This window comes from Adiantum capillus-veneris, chromosome 19 (genome assembly GCF_014529385.1).
Source record: "Adiantum capillus-veneris isolate H3 chromosome 19, ASM1452938v2, whole genome shotgun sequence".
NCBI classification, from domain to species: domain Eukaryota; kingdom Viridiplantae; phylum Streptophyta; class Polypodiopsida; order Polypodiales; family Pteridaceae; genus Adiantum; species Adiantum capillus-veneris.
This window is the reverse complement of record NC_140949.1, coordinates 149,996,093-150,022,530: the sequence shown is the minus strand read 5'-3', so window position 1 is coordinate 150,022,530 and position 26,438 is coordinate 149,996,093. Positions and strand designations below refer to the sequence as shown.

General features: G+C 44.7%; 1 protein-coding gene across 1 annotated transcript in view; it reads left to right on the top strand.

The window, feature by feature from the left end:
• The window catches only part of LOC147435061 (transcription initiation factor TFIID subunit 4b-like), an 82,004-nt gene that overhangs the window by 30,238 nt on the left and 25,328 nt on the right, over positions 1-26,438 (top strand). The window contains exon 10 of the mRNA XM_086489716.1: positions 6,041-6,264. Within this exon, the coding sequence (XP_086345842.1) occupies positions 6,041-6,264 (224 nt within the window). The remainder of the gene's footprint in view (positions 1-6,040; positions 6,265-26,438) is intronic.

Below are 26,438 nucleotides of genomic sequence, written 5' to 3'. Positions count from 1 at the left end.
AAATTGCTTTGCTGCGTAAAGAGCTGGAGTCGAAGATTATGCATGGGGAAGATGATATGGACACTTTCCTTGCTAGTGTCAAGGATATCAATGAGCAGCTTATTTCTTAGGTGAAGTCATTTCAGACAGTTCCCTTGTGCAGACTGTTCTTGATGCCTTACCAGATTCTTCCCAGACTTTTGCTAGTACTCGGAGACTTATGACCCAAGGAAATCCAGAAGTTGTCAAGTTTGATGCATTATGCACATTGCTGTTGCAAGAGTCACTTTCCAAAAAAAACAGGACTAGGCAGCGTACAGTTGAACGGGCTTTTATTGCTTCTCAAAGAAAGGGTGGTAACAGCAATGCAGCCACTTCTTATGGTTGTGCTGCGAGTGGTAAAAATTCTGTTTCTAATGCTTCTGCTGGCAGCAATTCGTTTGGAAATTCTGGTGATAAGGGCAAAAAGAAGATGCGTTGCCATTATTGTAAAGCCAATGATCACTTGATCAAGTCGTGTCCTAAGTTGAAGGCCAAAGAGGCTAAGAAGAAAGAGGGTGGTTCCAGTGCAAATGCTGGTTCCACTACAAATGCAGCCATTGTTGAGTCTTCTGTGAAAGGAGACTGTGTTGCTGATGTTCATGCAGAATGGGCTTTTAGCGTAGAGTGCACTTACAATCCTGCTGTCCATGATGCATGCTTGTCAAATGCTGCAGATTCACATGTGTGGTATTTCGACAGTGGTGCTACAAAGCACATTACCTCACATCGTGAATTGTTTACCTCTCTCGAGTTTGTCCCTCATGGGAATTCAGTCACTTGTGCCAACAACGCCTCTTATCCAGTTCATGCAGTTGGAAAGATTGTGCTCATTGCTGCTAATGGCACTTCCTTCACACTTGTTGATGCACTTTATGTACTTGGGATCAAGAAGAATCTCTTGTCTGGGCTTTTGTGCCGTTGGCTGTATAAGCTCACTTTGTATGACAAGTGTGGACAAAATTTTGCAAATGCTGTTGCAGATTCAAGGGCTATTTCAGATGCAAAACTTTGGCATGCACGTTTTGGTCATCTGAATTTTGCCAGTTTGCTGCGTTTGCAGAAATCTGATATGGTTGCGTCTTTGCCGCCTCTTGAAGCACCTGTCAAACATGATTGTGAAGGTTGTATTTTGGGTAAGATGCAGCGTTTTAAATTTCCAAAGGATGGTTGAGTTCGGGCCACATGTAGGTTGTAGCTTGTGCATAGTGATGTTTGTGGGCCCATGCAAACTCCGTCCTTGGGCAATTACCTGTACTTCGTGACTTTCATTGATGATTACTCCAGGCATGCATGGGTATTTCCGCTTAAAGCGAAGTCGGAAGTTTTTATGTGTTTCAAACAATTTCTGGCTATGGCTGAAAATGTCTCGAAATGTACTATGGGCACCCTCCGTTCCGATTCAGGGGGGGAGTATATGTCTCATGAATTTAATGCATTTCTGGCTAGTCATGGGATAAAACACCAATGTAGAGTGCCTTATACACCTCAGCAAAATGGTGTTGCTGAGAGGAAAAACAGGTCACTAACGGAAATGGCACGATGTATGGTCAAAAGTCAAGCTTTGCTGCATTCTTTTTGGCTTGGGGCCATCATGTGTGCCACTTATGTACTTAACAGGTGTCCTACGAAAGCTTTGCAGTCTATTACTCCATATGAAGCATGGCATGATAGAAAGCCTTCTATTGAGCACATGCGTGTTTTTGGCTGTTTGGCATATGCTTTGGTGCCAGAAGTGCAGTGCAGAAAATTGGATCATAAGGCTATCAAATGTATTTTTGTTGGTTATAGTGCTGAAAGCAAAGGTTACAGGTTGTATCATCCGGCCGCAAACAAAACGTATTCTGGTTTCTCGGGATGTAGTGTTTGTGGAAGATTTTGTTAAGCCCTTGCTGTCATGTACTAGAGACAGTAATGTAAGCTCACAGGACATTTATGACACTTTGTTGCCTTTTTTCAGTGGTGGAAATACGAATGTAAGTTTCAATGAGGCAAATGTACAGCCTATGGGGGTTTCTGAAAATGTTTTGGATCAGCCTATTACTGATGCAGATGTACATGATGTACTTGATGAGGAAAGGGCTGAAAATGAGCAGGCTAGAGGTATGCCAAAATGGCTGGTGCACACTTTGCGTGACAGTAAATTGGATGCACCTTTGTCTAGTCGTACTCGTTCAGGCTCTCGCCATGCATCTTATGCATCAGATTGTTATGCTTTGGCTGTGTCTAGCTTACATGATGTTGAGGAGCCTCTGTCTTTTGATGAAGCACATAATTCAGAAAATTGGATGGCTGCCATGCAATCAGAATATGATGCACTTATAGAAAATGACACATGGACTTTATGTGATTTGCCTCCCGGTAAAAAGGCCATTGGTACGAAGTGGGTTTACAAGTTGAAACGCAAGCCGGATGGTGAGATCGATCGCCATAAGGCTCGACTTGTTGGAAAAGGTTATGCACAGCAAAAAGGCATAGATTATGAAGAGACTTTTGCTCCCACTTGTCGTATGACTTCTGTACGTTTTCTATGTGCATTGGCAGCTCATTTTGGTTAGGATGTACATCAATCAGACATTGTTACTGCTTTCTTGAATGGTGACATATTTGAGGAAGTTTATGTAACGCAGCCTCGCGGTTTTGTCATAAAAGGACAAGAGGACAAAGTGTGCAAATGTAACAAGGCTTTGTATGGGTTGAAGCAATCTCCTCGTGCTTGGTATGAGAAAGCTGACACTCATTTGGTCAAACAAGGCTTTCGTAACAGTCCAACAGAAAGCACATTGTATGTAAAGCGTGAGGGTGATGTACTTCTCATTGTGGTTCTTTATGTTGATGATTTGCTGATCACTGGACCAAATGAGAGACATATTGCTGAATTTAAGGCTGATTTGAATGCTACTTTCAATATGAAAGATTTGGGGCTGTTGCATCATTATTTGGGTATACAGTTTAAGCAGTGTGATGGTGGTATTGCCTTGTGTCAGAAAAGTTACATAGAGACATTGCTATGTAAGTTTGGACTTAGGGATTGCAAACCTATTGCCACTCCCATGGAAACAGGTTTGAAGTTGAGTCTACATGATGCTGGCAATCCTGCTGATGTCACTCTTTACCAAACTGCTGTTGGCTGCCTCATTTATGTATGCAACACGAGGCCGGATATTGAGTTTGCAGTCTCACAGGTCAGCAGATTTATGCATAGCCCAGGGTCTAAGCATTGGCAGGCTGTCAAGAGGATTTTCCGCTACCTTCGTGGCAATTTACATGTTGGCTTGTTTTATCCCAAGGGGGGATCATTGCCGCCAGACTTACATGCTTTTTCGGACTCAGATTGGGCTGGTTGTTTTGACACGCGAGTGTCCACAAGTGGTTTTTGTTTCATGCTTAGCAGTTCATGTATATCATGGTTGAGCAAGAAGCAACCTACTGTGGCCACTTCGAGTTGTGAGGTTGAGTACAGGGCAGTCTTCACAGCTACGGTTGAGTGTGTATGGCTCAGACGCCTTATGGTTGATTTGGGTGTTGGACAGGACACTGCCAACACTATCTACACTGACAGTAAGAGCGCATTGGCAGTTGTGAGGAACCCAGTTTTTCATGCTCGCACAAAGCACATTGAGGTGCATTACCACTATGTCAGGGAGAGGCTCTCAGCAGGAGAGATCAGCTTGGCTTATGTTCCAACACAGGACAACCTTGCAGATCTTTTCACAAAGGCATTGTCTCGTGAGAAGCTTGAAGCTTTCCGCAAAGCTTTGGGCTTACTCCCCTTTGTGGACTGATCCTGTCCTCAGGGCATGGCACTTCCCTTTACTCATGTGCCAGCTCTCGTTCACCGCATCACTCCAAGGGGGATTTGTTACCATATACATGTGGTAGTGATGTGTGTGAACACAATAGGACCGCCGGGGCATTTTTTCCCTCTTTAGGAGGTTTTTCCCCCCGTGCATTGTATATACGCCCATCACTCTAGGGCTATCTATCTTTCCATTGCACACTAAGAAACACACTCTCTATTGTGTGCCTTAAGCTTCCTTCGTCTTCTCCAAGCTGTGTGTGTTTCTCTGCAACCCTAATTCCAACAAGAATGGGATCGATTTTCTCAGTTAGAGAACGAAACTGTTCCACAATATGTGGATAAGTTTTTGGATGTTCTCTTGAAAGTTACCCCATTCAAGAAGATTGAAGATTCAGAGAAGATGAGGAAGCTTGAAGCCGGGTTGCATAAAGCCTTGCAAAAGGCTATGAAGCTTCACCCACGAGGCAATTCACAAATAATGTCACTCCCCCTGAGCCCCGTCCTCTGTGCTCTGATCGAGTCTCCTGTCCGCAAGCTGCCTCCCATCTGTATCGCTGACATATGGCATAGACTGCCTAGGGGTTTGATGTGTCTCAAAGTAGAAGATGAGGTCCCTCCCAGTGCAACTATCCTCAAAAGCACCCACATGAAGGCGTAGGGATCCATTACAAATCCAAGTAGCAACTTTGAGTGTGGTCCATAGGTCTCGCACCGTCATGCGGAGCGTCGCTCCAATATCACCACTCTTCCATCCGGATAAAAAGCAATCTTACCCTTTTCCCTTGCCACTCTAATATCCGGCGTTACCTCCTGCATATGAGCAATCTGCGAGAGGTTGAGGTCATCTCCGAGAAAGATGCTCGTCTTCCTAAGAGTTGGTCTCTTCTTCAAAAAGTCCTTCGCTTCCATGGAGGGGAAACGAAGGATAAGTGCCCTTTCCTTCGAGGTTTCCCCATTGCTGCCATTTTTCTTATTGCCCACTCTCCAAGCTCTTTGTATGCGTTGGCTCATTAACCCCATCATAGTCATTAGTTCTTTTACCTCTTCATCCACATTATCTGTGTCTTTTAAGGACACAACTTCTCACTTATAAGGCACACACATGTCTCCTTTGCTCCTCTTCGAGGTTCAATTAATAATGGTAGGTGTGGATGTTGTTTACTTTCCTTTCCCTTTCTTGGCAACCTCAACCATTTCTCGACCTCGCCGGCTTTCTGTTGAGTCTTTGTGATAACATCCACCCAAGAGGTCGTCATTTCTTTGTGTTGCTCCTCCCCCTCTTTGATGGCCCGCACTTGCTCTTTAATCGTGTTGAGTTCTTCAATTACTGTGGGTTGAAGATCTCCCTTTCAAGTGTGTTTCGTAATTGCACCTCTGCAAGCTCCTTTTTGAGTAATGCAATCTCCTCCTCTTGGGCAGTCACACGACTTACAAGTATGTTTATCTTGCTTTCCTGAGCCGACACGCATTCTTCGAGCGTCTTTATTGTGCCTAGGAGGTTGCGTTTAATTTTGTTGATGATGTCGAACATTTCTTCTTTGCATTTTTGAATGGCGTGCTCCAAAGGGTTGTCCTTGTCAACTTGCTTCTTCATGTTCGAGAACCACAGTGGGAGAGGGATAGATACAGAGAAAAAAGAGTAGAGAAGACCACACTATGTAGATATGTGTTTCCACATTATGTATACATGTGTACATGTGTATTGTGCTCCCACATCATGTATACATGCTTATGCCACACCCATCTACATTCTCTGCAATCCTGAAAATTCTGAAAATCTGAAAATTTCTGCACCTCCGAATTTCTGAAAATCTGAAATTTTTCTCTGCACTTCGAAAAAACTGAAACTCTGAAAATTTTCCCCCTTCTGAAATATCTGAATTTCTGCAGGTTCTGCACTGTGCGAGGGTGGGGCTGAGGAGGGGCTGATGACGAGGGGTGGGCAGCGGGGCTGAGGGCTAGGGTTGAGGTGAGGGGCTGAGCATGGGCAGGGTTGAGGGGGTGCGAGGGGGTGGGCAGCAAGGCTGAGCTCGAGGGGTGGGCAGAGAGAGAGAGAGAGAGAGAGAGAGAGAGAGAGAGAGAGAGAGAGAGAGAGAGAGAGAGCGAGCTGTTGAGCAGACAACAATCTTTATTTGATGGAAAGTGATATACACAATTCATAAGGTGCTACTTCGAGTAAAGGAACGGGCTGTTCTAACATTTCCTTTTAACATCTGTCAGGCTGCTGAGTCATCGAGTGGACATGGTGGTGCTTCTGCAAATATAATTAGCTCATTGAATACCCAACCAGGAAACTCTACGATGGCTCCTCTACCTTCACCACTCAGCATACCTGATACTGGCACGGTTGTAGCATCTGGTAGCCAAGTCAGAACTCCTCCAAAGAAAGTCACGAATGATCTGAAAAGACCAGCTGATGTATCACCAATTTTACAAATGAAAAGGTATTGGTACTTTTTGTAGAAGAATGCTCCTTCATACAAATTAACGACTCTCTTGGTGTTCACTGTTTCTTATATGAGAGAGAGAGAGAGAGAGAGAGAGAGAGAGAGAGAGAGAGAGAGAGAGATTCCATTATCGTCCTCGGAGGTCAAATATGACCTATGAGACCAAGAAAACGTGTACAATTGAGGCTCCTCTATCTAAGAGGGTAGAATGTCTACAATGGCACATATAGATGTTGGGGGGGAGGGCTAGGGGGTGATACAACAAAATTGCAACAAATGTCGCTTATGGGGCAGGGGTGGCTAAGGGAGGAGGAGGGGGATGGTGGGTGGGTTTTTTTGTGATGGCTATATTCGTAGATGGCGTACTTACCTGCGGCCCATGCATCTCGTACCTTCTACAACTCTTGCTTCTTTATCTTTTGAGAGAGAGAGAGAGAGAGAGAGAGAGAGAGAGAGAGAGAGAGAGAGAGCTGCTTTTGAGGTGCATCACATAGGCCTTGGCTAGGCAGGCCAAAACATATATTACCTTGGCTAAGTCACCTTTGATTCCGTAGCTCAACATATCGGCATCTCATTGTATGCATAGTCACCACCCAAAACGGAAACGGCAAAACCGCTGTTTCGGAGTTTCGCTTGAGACAGAAACGGTTGAGGAATGGCACTTTTTTTTTTCAATTTGTAAACAATGTATTTCATAAAACAATTAGCCTAGAAGGGGCCATAGGTGTATTCAGAATTGAAAAATGAGAAGACCTAGTTCAAAAGTTTCAAACTTAATGTTTAAACACAGACAATAAAGGGGAAAGCTGCATTTAAGACTTGGTTTTGCAAAGCTTAAATGGCAAAGCCTAGAATGTATTGTGGGAGATTAAGGAAGTGTATTTACCAAAGTAGGTGCATAATTCCCATACTTCTCCCACCATGAGACAGGCTGGAGCTGCGTGTCCCGAAGCTTTGCAGTGGCTCGACCAAAATGACTACTTTGATTCCGAAAGGCCAGCAAATCATCTTCTATTCTTCTTGCCATCGCTACATCATTGTGCATGTATGTTGCCACATACTCTTGAAATCCCTTGTCTAGCTCATCTGACACAAATTGGTCTTCACTACCCCAAATTGCACTTAAAAAAAAAATGACGTTGTGAAATGCCGTTTCGGCCGGTCCAAAACGGTGGGGAAACTCCATTCCCGTTTCCCCCCTGCGAAGCGCCGTTTTGTGTGACTATGATTGTATGACTGAGCTAGATGAGATTCTATGTTTTTCCTCCTATCTATGTGTATGTGTGGACATCTATTCCATAGTTACAAAGAACGGGATTTTGGAACAGGGAACAGGAGCGGGCATGAAACGCCATTCCCTGTTACGGATACTCACGTTTCAAACACGGAATGGGGATTCGAAATGGGAAGTTGGAAGGGGACGGGGAACGGAGACCTGAAGATGGCCATTCCTTGTAACTATGAGATTCTATTCGTCTCAAGTGCAATTTTGACATTCTAAAATTTATACTATTTCACGAGTTATAAAAGTGCATTAAGTTTGACCTTCACGTTTTACCTTCCATGTCTTTTGAACGTCATGACTTAAAAGTTGTCAGAGAATAGGATTTATTTTGCAGAACTTTGATCAATTCAAGAGATTAATGGACTTGTATAACAGCTTGCAAGATTCACATAACAATTGCTAGATCAATCCTACATACATACATATACTGATATGAAATGGGGGAGAGAGAGAGAGAGAGAGAGAGAGAGAGACCTATGATGCAATGATGGCAGAGCTTTTAGTATTTAATTCTTTGGGGCCCAACCAGTTCTGCTGTTGTGCCGCTCCAGATCCATGATGGGAAAAAGAATAAAAGGATGTAGATTAGGCTTATTTGCAGCCTATATGTTTATTGAGCAGTGATTAGGGCTTGATAACAAGCAAGCTCAATGCTAAATGTATGCCATATGCGGCTTAAAAGGGCCAAAAACTGTCTTGTTGATGCTAAAAGTGGAGATGTTCGAAGCTGTCAGAATTGGAAGCTATCACAAGACGGGCACCACATGCCAATAAAAAAGAACAAACTGAACAACTTTAAGCACTTCAATAACAACTGAACTGAAAGAGAGAGAGAGATGACACGGGGAGTGGGGAAGTTCCACCCCAGGGAGTATTGGCCCCAAACCTTGGCGCCCCTTTTGGTATTTCTTTTTATTACTTGAACTCAGTACAATGCCGGTACTCCACCCTTTGCACCTTCGTACAGAAGCATGCCAAAGATTGAGCCCTATGTACATATTTAAAGGTGGAATTCTGTACAGGCTACCACGTGGCACTGTCAGCGCAAATTGCGGGCGTCCATACAATTGCCACATCATCATCTTTTACGCATCTCTATGTGTGTGTGTAAGCGGGTCTTGCTTTATTTTAATCTCTTTGGGTTCCCTGGGCCCCATCGGACTGAGTCCCATAAGTTAGTAGACTTCTTCTTTAAAATAAGCCACTCGGCAAGACTTTGCAAGTTGGTAAAACTTCTTCTGCTGTTTTTGCTTCTTCACTTAGGGTTTAGGCCCCTCGGCTGGGATCTGCAAGTCGGCTTCGTTCTTCAGTGGCTTGATACGTCAGCAATTTATGACACCCCTCCTTCTTGAAAGAAAGTAATCGTCCGCGATTACAAAATATCTGCAAAACAACTCAAGTTAGCTCAAAAAATTTCGAGGGTCATTCCGAGGGACAATCAGTTCTCTCATTCCAAATCGAAGCTCTTGATTTCTTGGGTCGTTGGCTTTCTAGAAGAATCTCATCCAATAAAGAGTCTCATTCCAGATCGGAACTCTTGATATCCTGGGTCGTTGACTTCCCAAAAGTATCTCATCCAATAAGGAATATTCAATGGTTGACACATCACAATGCAACACAAATGCTCACATATGCATGTTACAAGACATGGAAACATAAAGCCGCCGATGAACACTCCCCCCACAAATAACTATCTTGGTCCGGGCCGTGAGTTGTTCAACGACTCCCTCATCACTCCTCCCACACATGAAATTGGATTAGACTTGAGCACTTAAACACAACTTGAAAGTGAGAGAGAGAAAGATTCCACACGGTGGACATGGAGCGGTGGAGTTCCACTTCCAGATACAATGGCCCCAAAAACTTGGCGTCCCTTTCAATATTTCGTTTATATTGATCTTCAATAGAGAGTATAACGGCTGGAAGAAGCACTCTCAAACCCAGAACTGCAAGACTAAGAAGAGCCTCCCCCAAGACTCTTATTTAAAGGCAACTGGCCAAAAGGCACACAACACAAAAAGCTGATATGAGCTCCAAAAGCAACTGCTTAAAACTGAACGCTAAAAGCTCTTTCATGATTGCGTCAAAACTGCCACGTCAACAACACTAAAAACATGCCGTGAATTGCAGAGACTACTGTACAACAGTACCACGTCATCACTTTGCCCTGTTTTCACTTGCAAGCCTTTTTCCTCTCTCCTCTTCTAGTGAAGCCTGCCTCATCATCATTGATGTGACAGATCTTGCTTGCGTAGTTCTTTGCGGTTGGTCCATGGAGATTTCCAGATGTCTCTTTGAGGAGTAGGTCATTGTGTTGAGGTGTTCGCTATGCTTTTCCAAAGAGAGAGAGAGAGAGAGAGAGAGAGAGAGAGAGAGAGAGATGAAATGAAATGATTACTAACCTATGAGCCCAATCTGTCACAAATTGGTGAATCTGATACCATGTCTGGGTACAAAAAAAGAGAGATAAAAATGAATCTAGAAGTGCTACTAGCTGGAACTATGTGGGGTATGTGTGACCACTTATACAATTGGTGCCTAGAGTGTGATGTTATGGGTGATGAATCCATCCTCATTTGTACTCTGGATGTCGAGATAGTGTGGCTTGAACCCTCTATTGTAGTCTCCATTGATGTTGTGAAGCTCCTCTCCTCAATCATGAGCATCTCGATCTCTCTAGCTCCAATGCTCGATCAATGAGAGTACCGTAGGTGTGAGTCTGAGTTGAGCTTTGCAATGGTGGTGGCTCGTCTATGTGTTCAAGTGTGAAGAAATCAATAATCTATCTTTGGGATTGTCTCTCTCTAGATCTCCTCGGTAACCTATTTCTGTGTCTGTGTAATTGTCACGTGACACATCCAACCCTATGTGTCCGTGGACAAGCTACAGCATGATCAAGGTTCAGTTCAGTCAAGTCAGTCTAGAATAGGAAGTGATCTGCACTTTTGTGAGTCTGTTCGCAGACCGTGCATGTCCAGACACTTAAGTTAGATGCACACAACATGACCATCAGATTCCAGTCAGATCCCATCAGTAGCATTTTTACAGTGCATAGACCTATTTTCCCTATTTTTGACATTTTTCACTTATTATTTTTAAGTGACTTTTGTTGGAAAGTAGGTAGGGCAATTTTGCTAAGTTTGTATAAATAAAAACCTAGCATTAGCACTTTCTGGCAGAAGAGGCAGCAGGAGCACCTTGCTCAACAAGCAACTTCTCAGCAAGACCGACCCCCGCAGTAGCCCTAGTGTTTTCAGCCATTTGGAGACCTAGTGTTTTTGCATCAGATCAGCCTTGGCGTTTTGTGCACAGCAGATCAGCCCTGGCGTCATCACGACACAGCAGGTCAGCCTAGCGTTTTGCATTTGCAGAACAACCGGCAACAATAGCAGATTTTCAGCCCTAGCGTTTTTGCATCTGCATCATACCCCAGCGTTTTGCAGATTTACCACGACGGAACATCAAGAAACCCCAGCGTTTTCAGTTTTCAGCCCTTAGACATTGCAGAACAAGTCCCGAACCTCGCAGATCTCACCTTCCCGTAGCAGATCCTCGCCGCACGGTCAGATCCCGTGCAGTTTGCAATTTCAGCGCGGAAAACGCAGATTTCAGCATCTGCGCAGATCCCGTGCAGTTTGCAATTTCAGCGCGGAAAACGCAGATTTCAGCATCTGCGTTTTCAGCACGTCGTCGTCGCCATCGACATTGTCAGTCAGAATTCAGCAGATAAAGATTTGCAGATTTCAGCCCTTAGCGTTTTCAGATTTCAGCCCGTCTCGTTGTCGTCCTCATCGTCGTCAACATCGTTGGCAAGTCCAAGCATTGTAGAGATTTGTGCAATCATAAGTAGACCGCTCTCGCCATAAAGAGTGGGGCATTCGGAGGAGGGTTTGACAACTTCCCGGTGTCGTATTCTCTTCTCTCTCTATCTCTCAGTCTTAGGCACTTCCATTCATAGTGTCCATTCACTTTGTTTGTGTCCATTGCACTCTCTCACTAAAGGAACGGAAGGCTCTCCCTTCCGTAAGTAAAAGGAACCATTGAGCACAGTTCAAAGCATTCATCTTGAGCAAAGTTCAACATTCATTCCACTGCACCTTACATTGGTATCAGAGCTTTGGCAGTGTTCTATATCACTCAAGGAAAGAACCACAGTTTTTTTTTTTTGCTTGTTGAGGTCGCACGAACCCAAGTTCGCTTGGGCGTGTCGATTCCTAGTCGTGTTTTTGAAGCATGACAGGAATCCCAAGAAAGAAGGGCTTGTCCAGTCTCCCCTTGTGCCTCTTTTCACTCATTGAGAGCGGACCGTGCACGTAGCGGCCGGCCAATCGACGTGAGGTGGGAAAAAGCAACCTTGGTGTGAGCGCAAGGCCGCCAAGGGGTGCGCCTACGGAAAAGAGCAGAACTCCGGTGAAGAGAAGATCCTTCTCGAACACAGATTGCAAGCGAAAGAAGAACCTCAAGAACTCAAGACCCCCAAGAACCCAAGAACCAAGATTCACAAGAACCCAAGTTCCTCGTGAACTCAAGAACCCAAGACCACAAGAACCCACAAGAACCCAAGACTTCAGTGGATGGTCATCACTCGAAGCGGAATAGCTACTTCGCTTGGAGGTGATGAGCATGAGAGAGGATTTTCCCCACCAGACAAGAACAGAGCGACCAACACATGAAAGAGTTATTGCGACTCTTTTCTATTGTGCAGGCGCAGTTTGCACAGAATCAGGAAAAAGAGACTCTCTCAATCTCTTCTTCTCCGAAGCATGACACACATGATTTGCATGATGATGATTTGAATGACAATGATAAGCATGATGATTTGGATGATAATGATGATTTGCATGATCAAGATGTGATTTCTCACAAGCATCTGAGTTGCATGAAGATGATGCTATTGTTCACAAGGATGATGTGTTAGTTGATACTTTTTCTAGCGAAGCTAACCTCGTTGCAGATTCGGTCAATCACGAAGGATCGATCTTGGCTCTCCAGCCTAGGTCCAAAGAACCCCCTCAGGAAAAACCAATCTTGGCTCTCGAGCCTAGGTCCAAGGAACCCTCACAGGAAGTATTATGTGTTCGCATGATTAGTCAGCACGCATTGTACGAGTGTTTCATTCGTGAGCGTTTCCTGTATTTTCATCATCATCTTTATGTGATCCCTTTTCCTAGGGATGACATATTGTACGTTGAGCACGTTTCACTCATGAATGAGCACGAATGTATGCGGATTGTTCATGAAAAGCTGAAAAGTATGCATTCAAGGAAGTCACATTCCATGTCTCTTCCTTGGCACGACATAGTTGTAGAAAGAGCACATGAAAGTATGAGCACCAAGCATGGGCATTTCCATTGTGTTTTGCCACAGTTGATTGATTTAGATCAACACGACAAGATTCGATCTCATTGTTTGCGTGTGTGTGGTGAACGGGTTAGCACTCCGTCTCTTTGTTCATCTACATTGCATGCACAGTCTTTGAGGAAGATAAGATTTTTTCCACTCACTTTACATGGAATGGGTATGGTCATATTTTTGTTTGGAAGTGGTTTCAGGAATTTTCAGCTGTGGAGATTCTTGAAGACGGAAGAAGCATGACTCTAGACGAAGTTGAAGCATTGAAGGAGCCACAAAAGACTTTGTGTCGCTTTCGGCGCGGCCCAAAGAAGCAAGCGTTGCAGACCTTTATGAAGTTCAAGTACCGCACGACCCACACATCAGAGTGGGCCGACGAAGAGTCCCTTCCAGGATTCCAGATGCTATTGGCGATCTCCCTCGACGCCATACAGTTCGGTACCAGTACCTCACTTTGAAAAGGAGGGGATGTCACATGACACATCCAACCCTATGTATCCGTGGATAAGCTAGAGCATGATCAAGGTTCAGTTTAGTCAAGTCAGTCTAGAATAGGAAGTGATCTGGCACTTATGTGAGTCTGTTCGCAGACCGTGCATGTCCAAACACTTAGATTAGATGCATATCCTCTGGTTGCACACAGCATGACCATCAGATTCCAGTCAGATCTCATCAGTAGCATTTTTACAATGCATAGACCTATTTTTCCTATTTTTGACATTTTTCACTTATTATTTTTAAGTGACTTTTGTTGGAAAGTAGGTAGGGCAATTTTGCTAAGTTTGTATAAATAAAAACCTAGCGCTAGCACTTTCTGGCAGAAGAGACAGTAGGAGCACCTTGCTCAATAGGCAACTTCTCAGCAAGACCGACCCCCGCAGTAGCCCTAGCGTTTTCAGCAGTCTGAAGAACTAGTGTTTTTGCATCAGATCAGCCTTGGCGTTTTGTGCACAGCAGATCAGCCCCGGCGTCATCACGATAGAACAGATCAGCCTATCGTTTTTCATTTGCAGAATAACCGGCGACAACAACAGATTTTCAGCCCTAGCGTTTTTGCATTCGCATCATACCCCAACGTTTTGCAGATTCACCGCGACGGAACATCAAGAAACCCCAGCGTTTTCAGTTTTCAGCCCTTAGACATAGCATAACAAGTCCCGAACCTCGTAGATCTCACCTTCCCGCAGCAGATCCTCGCCGCACGGTCAGATCCCGCATAGTTTGCAGTTTCAGTCCGGAGAACGCAGATTTCAGCATCTACGTTGTCACAAAGTGATGACGTGGCGGACAGCAGAAACCCTAATTTCTGCCAGAAACCCTAAAATTCCTGCAAACCCTAATTTTTGCCAAAAACCCTAAATTCCGGAAATCGCGGAGGCGGATTATTAAAAAAAAAAAAAAAAAGAGTCTCTAAGAGAGAGAGAGAACTGACTCTTTTTTTTTTTTTTTTTGGAAAATGATGAGCGACGCGAATTTTGCTTTTGCTTTTTAAAAAAAAAAAGAAGAAAAGAGTCTCTAAGAGAGAGAGAGAACTGATGCTTTTGATTTTAAAAGCTTTTGGGGCTCTGCTTTTGGGCATCCCTTGTAACCTTTAAATTAGTGGTGAGGGCCTCACTTCTCAGAGCATCTGGACGCAGAGTCTGAGAGTGAAACCCTAACCGCTCTCTTGTACTTTGATGATTGATTAATATAAAAAGAAATACTGAAAGGGGCGCCAGTCTTTGGGGCCAATATCTCTAGGCACGGAACTCCGCCGAGCCAATGCAAATCTATTGTGATCTGTGATTTGTTTTGAAGTGGTTATTTGGTGCTGTCGCGGTTGATTCTTGACTTGGAGTGTCCAAGTTTGTTACAGTGGTATCAGAGCACGGCCGATTTCTCTTCTACGGGAAATCCGATCCCCGAATTTTTTTCTGCGGCACCTATGGCTTCAGGCAATGATCAGTCGACTCCCTCTGCATTTGGAGATGCGGGCTGGGATCACAACGAAGATTCAGACAAAGAGTATGGCCCGCCTCGGCCTACTCAGGCGGAGCAAAGAGAGATGGAGCGTCGTCAATTGATTGGTGATGCAACAAAGATTATGCTCAATTTTGCCAAGGATCCGAAGATGGCAAAATATATGAACCAGACCTCTTTGGAAGAGGTACAGATGGAGTGGCAGAGAACCACAACACCACTCCCGAAACCCGCTTTCAAGAAACCTTCTGCCTCCAAGAAATATACGGAGAAGGAACTGGAGAACGTGGTTGATGCACGGATTGCTCAGCTTTTCGACGTGCAAAAGAAAGGCAAAAAGCACGGCAAAAAGCAGAACAAAGGTACTGACTTCCCGGGATATTTGGGTCGTCAGTCGACATTCGACAAAGCAAAGAAACGGAAGAAGCGTGTTCGATTTGAAGGAGTACCCAGTTCTTCTTCTTCTTCTTCTGACAGTTCTTCTAGCTCCTCGGATTAGAGCAAAGAAGACAGTAAAAAAAGCAAAAAGCGAAGCAAGACACAAAGCTTCGGAACGGGCAAGAAAAAGGCAAAGAAGGCTACATCTTGCCCAGAGACTGACAGTTCTACTGAGGACTCGTCTACAGACAGCTCAGATTCCGATGACGGAAAGTTTTATGCGAACAAGAAGAATTTTTACAAAGCCAACCAGTATGACTTTCTCGAAGATAAAAGCAAGAAAGTCCGAGAGTTTAAGGAAGGTGGCCACTCGATCAAGTTTGATACTTTTCAGGATACTCAGATGCTTCGAAGGCTTTGTCTTTTATACAGCAGTTTGACATCACTTTCGCGGGAGGACGCTATTCAGAGCACTCCAAGATTCGGAGAGCTGCCTCTTACTCTGAGGGGAATGCTCGTACTTGGTGGTCCACGCTTCTATTAAGCAAGACTGTGCCAGTTACATGGTTGAAATTCAAGAGGCTTTTTATTTCTTCTTGGTTGACTCAAGAGTTTGAGCGAGATATACGAGCTGCTTGGAACCATCTCCGGATTCTGGAGCTCTTTTCTACCCGCCTCTTCATTCAAGAAGATCTCGTTCAGAGAACAGATTGAGCGGTTTACCTTGGGTCTACCTACAGAGATCCGAGATCACTGCTTGGAACAGAAGTCGGCTTCTATTCAGGAATTGATGAGTCGTGCGAAGCGGGGCTTTGCCATTCACTCTGGTAGTCTGACCTACCCCACAGATGAGGCCATGACACAACGAGCCGAACAGACTTCTGGGAATGAAAGTAGAATGAAAGAGAGCAACCCAGAGAAAAAAAAAAAGGATGCACGACCCAAGATTACTCCTGAGGAGAGAGCTCGCTTCATCAGAGAGGGGAAGTGCTTTGGATGCGGGGAACATGGACATATTTCCGTGAAGTGCCCTGATAAGGCACAGAAAGAACAGAATGATAAAGACGACGACAGGTCTGAGAGTTCGAGAGCAGCTGAGGAATGTGGCAGAAAAGGCAGATAGAAAAGTAGAACTGGTACCACATGGTGTGGGACTTGCACCGAATCAAATGAATGAAAGTACAAACTTTGCCGTTTTTTTTGGGGCAAAGCGAAGGATCGGGAAGCTCTTTTGAAGGAGCCAAGGCAAACTTCTTTTCACTTGGAATTGGCGGCTCGATTTGGAACTACGCCCGACAGACTGACGCCACAGGCGGAGGTAGTTCGACTGGCACCCGGATGGGATGTTGCCATTACACCGAGCATTGGCAAACTTCGTTTGCAATGACAGGGGTGTTCAAGGCACGTGAGTGACGTTCTACTCGGGATCCCTTGGTACCACAAGAACTACGCCGTGGTTGACTACCGGGCCGAGAAAGCGACTTTGATAAATGAAGGGCTTAGAGATTGTACTTGATGAACTTCAGTTTTCTTACTCATTCTTTTGGGAGAACTGAACGATGGATAAAGGTTGAATATGTTTTGACCTGAAGAAAAGAACGCCAAGATTTTTTTTAATTTTTTTTTCTCCACGCTCATGCCGATTGCTTTTGAGAGGGCTTGAAGATCATACCATTGATGTGATATCTGGAAGCACGCCACCGAATCGGCCACCTTATCGTGTGAGCCGAGTACAGAATGAAAAGATTATGAACCCAGTGAAAGACCTCTTGGAAAAGGGTCTTGTCCAGCCTTGTACTTCACCGTATTGCTCTCCAGTGTTGTTGGTTTTGAAGAAAGACGGATCTTGGAGAATGTGCATCGATTATAGCACTCTCAACGAAATCACCATCAAGAACAGATTTTCGATTCCTAGGATCGATGATATACTCGACAGGTTACAGGGATCCTCGTGCTTTAGCAGGATTGACTTGAAGAGTGGATATCATCAGATCAGGATAGCACCAGGAGATGTCTACAAGACAGCTTTTCGGACGACTTTTGGGTTATTTGAGTTTTTGGTGATGCCTTTTGGCTTAACCAATGCTCCTGCGACATTTAACCGGATGATGGACAGGATTTTTCGAGAGTACAGGCTATTTGTTGGCACTTTCTTTGACGACATCATTGTTTTCTCGAAGAATGAGGCAGAACACAGAGATCATCTGCTTCAAGTCTTTCAGGCATTACGAGATCACACGTTAGTGATTAATGCAAAGAAAAGTGAATTTTTCCTACTAGAGATACACTTTTTGGGACACATTGTGTCAGCAGCAGGAGTGCAAATGAACCCGGCCAAGATAGAGACTATCCGTGATTGGCCCGATTTGAGGAATGTCCATGAAGTTAGAAGCTTCTTGGGATTGTGTTCGTACTACAGGCGGTTCATACGAAAGTTTGCAGAGGTTGCTTCCCCTTTGCATACCTTGACACAGAAAGGAGTACCTTTTTCGTGGGGACCCACAGAGGTGACTGCCTTTCGGACATTGAAAGAGAAATTGACTACGAGACCTATTTTGACTTTGCCGGAATTGCAGAAGTCATTTGAAGTATATTGTGATGCTTGTGGTCGTAGTCTAGGTGCGGTCTTGCTGCAAGAAGGCCATGTCATAGTTTACGAGAGCCGTTTGTTCTCTAGGCCGAAGATGACAGCAGAGATCTATGGGAAAGAGCTTTTGGCGGTTATCCATGCTCTTACTCAGTGGCGGCATTACCTACTCGGAGCGGATTTTACTGTCTTTATAGACCATTAGAGTTTGCGCTACTTCTTGTCACAGAAGCAGTTTTCGAAAAAGCAGATGCGGTGGGTGAACATCTTGTCACAGTTCCACTTCCAGATTGTCCATGTGCAGGGACAAGAATGTGGTGGCAGATGCTTTGTCTCGAAAACCGTTGGTTCTGGCTATTTCCGCGATTCATCATAGGAGCTTCGAGGATATGGTTGATCAGTGTGCCACAGATACAGATTTTGCAGATATTTTCACACGGATACGGGATGGGGAGACAATAGCTGGATACTCCCTTCGGGAAGGCTACTTGATGAAAAAGACTATGTTCTGCGTTACACAGCCGTTGAGGGAAAAGGTTATGATTGATTGCCACTGTCCACCTTTTACGGGTCACCGCGGCATTGCTACCACCATGAAAGGGGTAGAGAGAGATTTCTTTTGGCGGAGACTGAAGAAGGATGTGGAAGAGTTTGTGCGCAGTTGCTTGGTATGCCAGAAGGTCAAGTTTGACAGGCATAAGGCACAGGGATTGTTACAGCCTTTACCCATACCCACCCGCCCCTGGGAAAATATTGAAATGGATTTCATTTTTTTTTATCTCCCGAGAATACAGAATGATCACGATGATTTTCCGATTACATGGCACGCCTGAGACGATTGTCTCCGACAGAGACCCCAGATTTATGAGTTTGTTTTGGAAGGCAATTTGGGAGAACATTGGCACGCGGTTGCAGTTCTCGTCATCGTTCCACTTGCAGACTGACGGGCAATCTGAGATTGCCAATTCAGTGATTTTAGATTTATTGAAGTCTTGTATCTCGCATCAGAAGACTCAATGGGAAAAGAACTTACCTTTGGTGGAATTTGCCTACAAAAACACGATACACTCTTCGACGGGGAAGACGCCATGTGAGATTGTTGAAACTGCTGCGAAGGTTCCATCCTTCCTGAGCACGAAAGATTAGAAATTTGAAGCGGATGAATATTCGCGAGATTTGGATACGGCTTTTGCCAAGGTTCGCGAGACTTTGCAGGAGTCTCAAGAACGACAGAAAAAGGCAGCGGATCGCCATCGTCGCGACATGAAATTGAAGGAGGATGATTGGGTGCTCTTACTTTTGAGAAGACACGCCTAAGAAAGAAAAAGGGAAAGGAGAGGCTTTTTCCAAAGCTTAGTATGTGATACTACGGACCTTTCCAGATTACTGACAAGATAAATGATGTCTCCTTCCGATTGAAACTGCCAGATACTTGGAGGATTCACAATGCATTGCATGTGAGTCTCTTGAAACCTGTTAAGGGTGATGTGCCTGATGATGGGGAGCCTGATAAGCAACCCGAAGTGGAAGAAAACGAGGAGATCCTTGTTCCTGAATAGATTTTGGCACATAAGGATACGAAGAATAAGGGTAAAGTCCGAAGGCGGTTCTTGGTTAAGTTCAAGAATTATCCTGCACTTGATGCGAAGTGGATGGAGGAGGAGGACCTAGCAGATACTCCTCAGATTGTGAAACTTTACCTCGATGCTTTTGGTTTAGCATAGTCTACTCCAAACGGAACCCAGAATTCAGCTTGGCCGGAGATCTGGTGCAATGGGATGCACAAGAGGGGAGTCACCCCACTCCTTTGTCAACAGATGCCTTGATTTTGATACTAAAGTCACTGATGTCTCTTTGAGCTTCAGGGATACTGAGAGCTGACAGTATTCTGCTGGATGACTTTATGAAATGGAATTCCTGATTATGATACTGATTTGTTCTTGACTTCTTGTGAGTGCAGGAACTGATAGCCGAAATGACTGCAGCATTTTGGTCTGATTGATCTCGAATAGACATGGTTGCAATAGGGGTTAGTCAATCGGACATCGATGAGGTCGCGATTGGACCTAGATGTGATTGCTAGCTACATTGCCGATAAATCATGGTCTAAGATCCGAATGAATGTTGAATGTCATGTGATGTCCTGTGATGTCCTGTGATGTCGTGTGATGTGACTGTCGATTCTGTACATGTGCTAGATGTGCGTTCCTAGTACGTAGGTACTAACAGTCAGTGTCTGCTAAGACGGTTTATGGCTTTTGTCGGTTTTGCAGGCGTAATCGCGGTCGATTACAATGCTTTCAAGAGGGGGGTATGTCACAAAGTGATGACGTGGCGGACAGCAGAAACCCTAATTTCTGCCAGAAACCCTAAAATTCCTGCAAACCCTAATTTTTGCCAAAAACCCTAAATTCCGGAAATCGCGGAGGCGGATTATTTTTTTTTAATTTTTTTATTTTTTATTTTTGGAAAATGATGAGCGACGCGAATTTTGCTTTTGCTTTTAAAAAAAAAAAAAAGAAAAGAGTCTCTAAGAGAGAGAGAGAACTGATGCTTTTGATTTTAAAAGCTTTTGCGGCTCTGCTTTTGGGCATCCCTTGTAACCTTTAAATTAGTGGTGAGGGCCTCACTTCTCAGAGCATCTGGACGCAGAGTCTGAGAGTGAAACCCTAACCGCTCTCTTGTACTTTGACGATTGATTAATATAAAAAGAAATACCGAAAGGGGCGCCAGTCTTTGGGGCTAATATCTCTAGGCACGGAACTCCGCCGGGCCAGTGCAAATCTATTGTGATCTGTGATTTGTTTTGAAGTGGTTATTTGGTGCTGTCGCGGTTGATTCTTGACTTGGAGTGTCCAAGTTTGTTACATACGTTTTCAGCGCGTCGTCGTCGCCATCGACATCGTCTCCGACACAGAGTCAGAATTCAGCAGAGAAAGATTTGCAGATTTCAGCCCGCCGTCTCGTCGTCGTCGTCCTCATCGTCGGCAAGTCCAAGCATTGCAGAGATTTGTGCAATCATAAGTAGACCGCTCTCGCCATAGAGAGTGGGGCCTTCGGAGGAGGGTTTGACAACTTCCGGGTGTCGTATTCTCTTCTCTCTCTATCTCTCAGTCTCATGCACTTCCATTCACAATGTCCATTCACTTTGTTTGTGTCCATTGCACTCTCACTAAAGGAACGGGAGGCTCTCCCTTCCGTAAGTAAAAGGAACCCTTGAGCACAGTTCGGAGCACTCATCTTGAGCAAAGTTCAACATTCATTCCGCTGCACCTTACAGTAACTAAAGTAGATTGTTACAGGCTTGGACATTCCAAGCGAGAAATCAATAGCAACACATGAACAGAAACTTCAAAATCACTGAACTGAGAGAGAGAGAGAGAGAGAGAGAGAGAGAGAGAGAGAGAGAGAGAGAGAGAGTCGACACGACACGACGGAGTTCCGCGCCCAGAAGCATTGGCTTTAAAGATTGGCTCCTCTTTTGGTATTCTTTATTTATTGATCTCAACATGGTACAACTCCCGAGGGTCCTCTGCTCTCAGACTCTGCATCCAAATGCTCTGCAGAGTGAGGCCTCAAGGGCTCTTTTATTGTTACAAGGGATGCGCCAAAAGCAGAGCCATAAAAGCAATCAGTTCAAAAGCATTTCCCCCAAGAGCACCTGCTCTTAGAAGCTAGCGCTGGAGACTCCCAAAGCTGCCAGCGTAATTCTCGAAAATCCGTATAGCCTACCACGTCAGCTGTAACAGACTTGGACTGTTAACAGACTTGGACACTCCAAGTCAAGAATCTACCGTGGCAGCACCAAATAACCACTTCAATACAATTCACAGTTCACAATTTATTCGACACTGGCCCGATGGAGTTCCGTGCCTAGAGATATTGGCCCCAAAGACTGGCGCCCCTTTCGGTATGTCTTTTTGTATCTTAGTTCAAAGTACAAGAGTGCAGGCAGGCGCTCACACTGGGACTCTGCGTCGAGATGCTCTGAGTTGTGAGAAGCCCTCCCAGCTTATTTAAAGGTACAAGGGATGCCAAAAGCAGAGCCCCAAAAGCTGGAAACTAAAGGCCCAAAAGCTTTGTAAAAAATAAAGCAAGAGTTTCTCTTTCTCGCTCTCTCTCTCTCTCTCTCTCGCTTAATTAAAATAAAGCAAAGAGGCTTTCAAAATAAAGCGCTCCCTTTCTCTCTCTATTCAACTTGCATTGAATAAATCAAAAGCCAAACGTTTAACGCGAGCAGCCCTGCATAGAGAAAGATAAAGCAAACGCTGCTTTCCTGCTGCCGCAAAACAACAGGCCACGTGTCAGCTTGTCCCGCGATTTTCGCTGCAGCCAGCAGGTAGCCGCCACGTCATCATTTCCCGCGTGTGTGTCCAGTGGGCAGCCACGCCAAACTGTGGGCACACCAAGAAGAGCCACGTCATCAGATTGTGACATACCCCCCTCTTGAAAGCATTGTAATCACCCTCGATTACGCCTGCAAAACAGACAGAGGCCATAAACCGTCTTAGCAGACATTGACTGTTAGTACTACGCACTAGGAACACACATCTAGCACATTTACCAATTGACAGTCACATCACGCGACATCACAGGACATCGCTCGACATCACAGGACATCACATGACATTCAACATTCATTCGGATCTTAGCCCATGATTTATTGGCAATGTAGCTAGCAGTCACATCTAGATCCACTCAGGACCTCATCGATGCCCGATTGATTAACCCCTATTGCAACCATGTCTATTCGAGATCAATTAGACCAAAATGCTGCAGTCATTTCGTCTATTAGTTCCCTCACTTAAAAACAACTCAAGAACAAATCAGTTTCATATTCAGGAATTCCATTTCATAAAGTCATACAACAGAATACTGTCAGCTCTGGAGTCTCAGTATCCCTGAAGCTCAAAGAGACATTAGTGACTCTAGAATTCTAAAAATCAAGGCATATGTTGACAAAGGAGCGGAGTAACTCCCCTCTTGTGCATCCCACTGCACCAGATCTGCGGCCAAGTTGAATTCTGGGTTCCATTTGGAGTAGACTATGCTAAACCAAAAGCTTCAAGGTAAAGTTTCACAATCTGAGGAGTATCTGCTAGGTCCTCCTTCTCACTTCGCATCCAATGCAGGATAGTTCTTGAATTTAACCAAGAACCGCCTTCTTACTTTACCCTTATTCTTTGTGTCCTTATGTGCCAAAATCTGTTCAGGAACAAGGATCTCCTCGTTTTCCTCCACTTCGGGTTGTTTATCGGGCTCCCCATCGTCAAGCACATCACCTTTGAAAGGTTTCAAGAGACTCACATGAAATGCATTGTGAATCCTCCAAGTGTCAGGCAGTTTCAGTCGGGGGACATCATTGATCTTTTCAGAGATCTAGAAAGGTCCGTAGTATCGCATACTAAGCTTTGGAAAAAGCCTCTCCTTTCCCTTCTTCTTTCTCAGGCGTGCCTTCTCAAAACGTAAGAGCACCCAATCATCCTCCTTTAATTTCAAATCGTGATGATGGCGATCCGCTGCCTTTTTCTGTCGTTCTTGAGATTTCTGCAAAGCCTCGTGGACTTTGGCAAAAGCCGTGTCTAAGTCACGCGTACACTTATCAGCTTCAAAAATCTTATCTTTCGTGCTTAGGAAGGGTGGAACCTTCGCAGCACCTTCAACAATCTCAAATGGCGCCTTCCCCGTCGAAGAGTGTATCGTGTTACTGTAGGTAAATTCCACCAAAGGTAGATACTTTTTCCATTGAGTCTTCTGATTTGAGATGTAAGACTTCAATAAATCTAAAATCATTGAATTGGCAATCTCAGATTGCTCGTCAGTCTGCGGGTGGAAAGATGACGAGAACTGCAACCGCGTGCCAATGTTCTCCCAAATTGCCTTCCAAAACAAACTCATAAATCTGGGGTCCCTGTCGAAGATAATCATCTCAGGCATGCCATGTAATCTGAAAATCTGGGCCACAAACAGTCTCGCTAAGTGATGCGGCTTGACTGTTTTCTTCACTGAAATGAAATGAGCCTGTTTGCTAAATCTGTCAATAACAATCCAAATACCATCGTGACCACTCTGTGTTCTCGGGAGATCAAAAATGAAATCCATCGCAATACTTTCCCAGGGGCGGGTGGGTATGGGCAAAGGTTGTAACAATCCCCGTGCTTTATGCCTGTCAAACTTGACCTTCTGGCATACCAAGCAACTGTGCACAAACTCTTCCACATCCTTCATGAGTCTCGGCCAAAAGAAATATCTCTCTACCCCTTTCATGGTGGTAGCAATGCCGCGGTTACCTGTAAAAGGTGGACAGTGGCATTCAATCATAACCTTTTCCCTCAACGGTTGTGTAACGCACAACATGGTTTTCCTCATCAAGTAGCCATCCCGTATGGAAGCTACTGTCTTCCCATCCCGTATCCGTGTGAAAACGTCTGGAAAATCTGGATCTGTGGCATACTGGTCGACCATATCCTCGAAGCTCCTATGATGTATCGTAGAAATAGCCAGAACCAACGGCTTCCGAGACAAAGCATCTGCCACCAAATTCTTATGTCCTTGAACATGGACAATCTGGAAGGGAAACTGTGACAAGATGTTCGCCCACCGCATCTGCTTTTCCGATAGCTGCTTCTGTGACAAGAAGTAGTGTAAACTCTGATGGTCTGTGAAGACAGTAAAATCTGCTCCGAGTAGGTAGTGCCGCCACTGAGTAACCGCCAAAAGCTCTTTCTCATAAATGTGTGCTGTCAATTCCGGCCTTGAGAACAATCGGCTCTCGTAAGCAATGACATGGCCTTCTTGCATTAAGACCGCACCCAGACTACGACCACAAGCATCACAATATTCTGCAAGTCCGGCAAAGTCAAAACTGGTCCCGTAGTCAATTTCTCTTTCAAAGTCTAAAAGGCAGTTACCTCTGTGGGTCCCCACGAGAAAGGGACTCCTTTCTGTGTCAAGATATGCAAAGGGGAAGCAACCTCTGCAAACTTTCGAATGAACCGCCTACAATACGAACACAGTCCCAAGAAGCTTCTAACTTCATGGACATTCTTCAAATCGGGCCAATCACGGATAGTCTCTATCTTGGTCGGATCCATTTGCACTCCTGCTGCTAAGACAATGTGTCCCAAAAAGTGTATCTCTGGTAGGAAATATTCACTTTTTTTTGCATTAATCACTAACTTGTGATCTCGGAATGCTTGAAAGACCTGAAGCAGATGATCTCTATGTTCTGCCTCATTCTTGGAGAAAACAATGATATCGTCAAAGAAAGTGCCAACAAATAGCCTATACTCTCGAAAAATCGTGTCCATCATCCGGTTAAATGTCGCAGGAGTATTGGTTAGGCCAAAAGGCATCACCAAAAACTCAAGTCACCCAAAAATCATCCAAAAGGTTGTCTTGTAGACATCTCCCGGTCCGATTCTGAGCTGAAGATATCCACTCTTCAAATGAATCCTGCTAAAACACGAGGATCCCTGTAATCTGTCGAGTATATCATCGATCCTAGGAATCGAAAATCCGTTCTTGATGATAATTTTGTTGAGAGCTCTATAAACGATGCACATTCTCCACGATCCGTCTTTCTTCAAAACCAACAACATTGGAGAGCAATACGGTGAAGTACTACGCTGGACAAGACCCTTTGGCAAGAGGTCTTTCACTTGGTTCATAATCTCTTCGTTCTGTGCTCAGCTCACACGGTAAGATGGCTGGTTCGGTGGCATGCTTCCAGGAATCAGATCAATGGTATGATCTTCAGGACGAGCAGGTGGTAACTCGTCTGGCAAGCCCTCTGAGAAGCAATCGGCATGAGAGTGGAGAAAATCTTGGCGTTGTTTATCGAGTTCAGACATATTTGTACTATCCTCATCACTTAACTCTTTCATAAAGATCGAGTAAACAAACAAACTGGATTTCATTAATTTAGAAATGGCCAAAGCTGATACAATAGGGACAGACTCGCCCTTCAGTTTTATATCAAGTACAATGGTTCTACCCTTCTCTGTAGTCAATGTTGCTTTCCTCGCCTGATAGTCGACCACGGCATTGTTCTTGTGGTACTAGGGAATTTCCAAGAGAACATCACAACCTTCCAAAGGCATTATGTAAAAGTCCTCATGCCCCAAATACCCTTGACAATGCAACTGAAGTTTGCCAATGATACGTGTAATGGCTACGTCCCTGTCGGGTGCCGCTAGAACTGCCTCCGCAAGTGGTCCCATCCGATGGGGAGTGATCTTGAGCTGCGCCGCCAATTCCGGTGAAATGAAGTTGGCCTTGGCTTCTTCATCAAAGAAGAGCAAGGCCGCTTGGTCTTTCACTTTGCCCCAAGCTCGGCAAAGTTTTGTACTTTTGTCCAACGTGCTGGGATCGGTACCCACACAATCTAGAACTAGTCTTGTTTTCATCTTGCCTTTTCTTCCACGTTCCCTAGCTGCTCTCGAACTCTCAGGCCTTTCATCGTCCTTGTCGTTCTGTTCTTTCTGTGCCTTTTTAGGGCACTTCGCGGAGATATGTCCAGGTTCCCCGCATCCAAAGCACTTCCCCTCCCTGATGAAGTTAGCTCTTTCCTGAGGAGTAAGCTTGGGTCGTGCATCTTTCTTTTCTGAG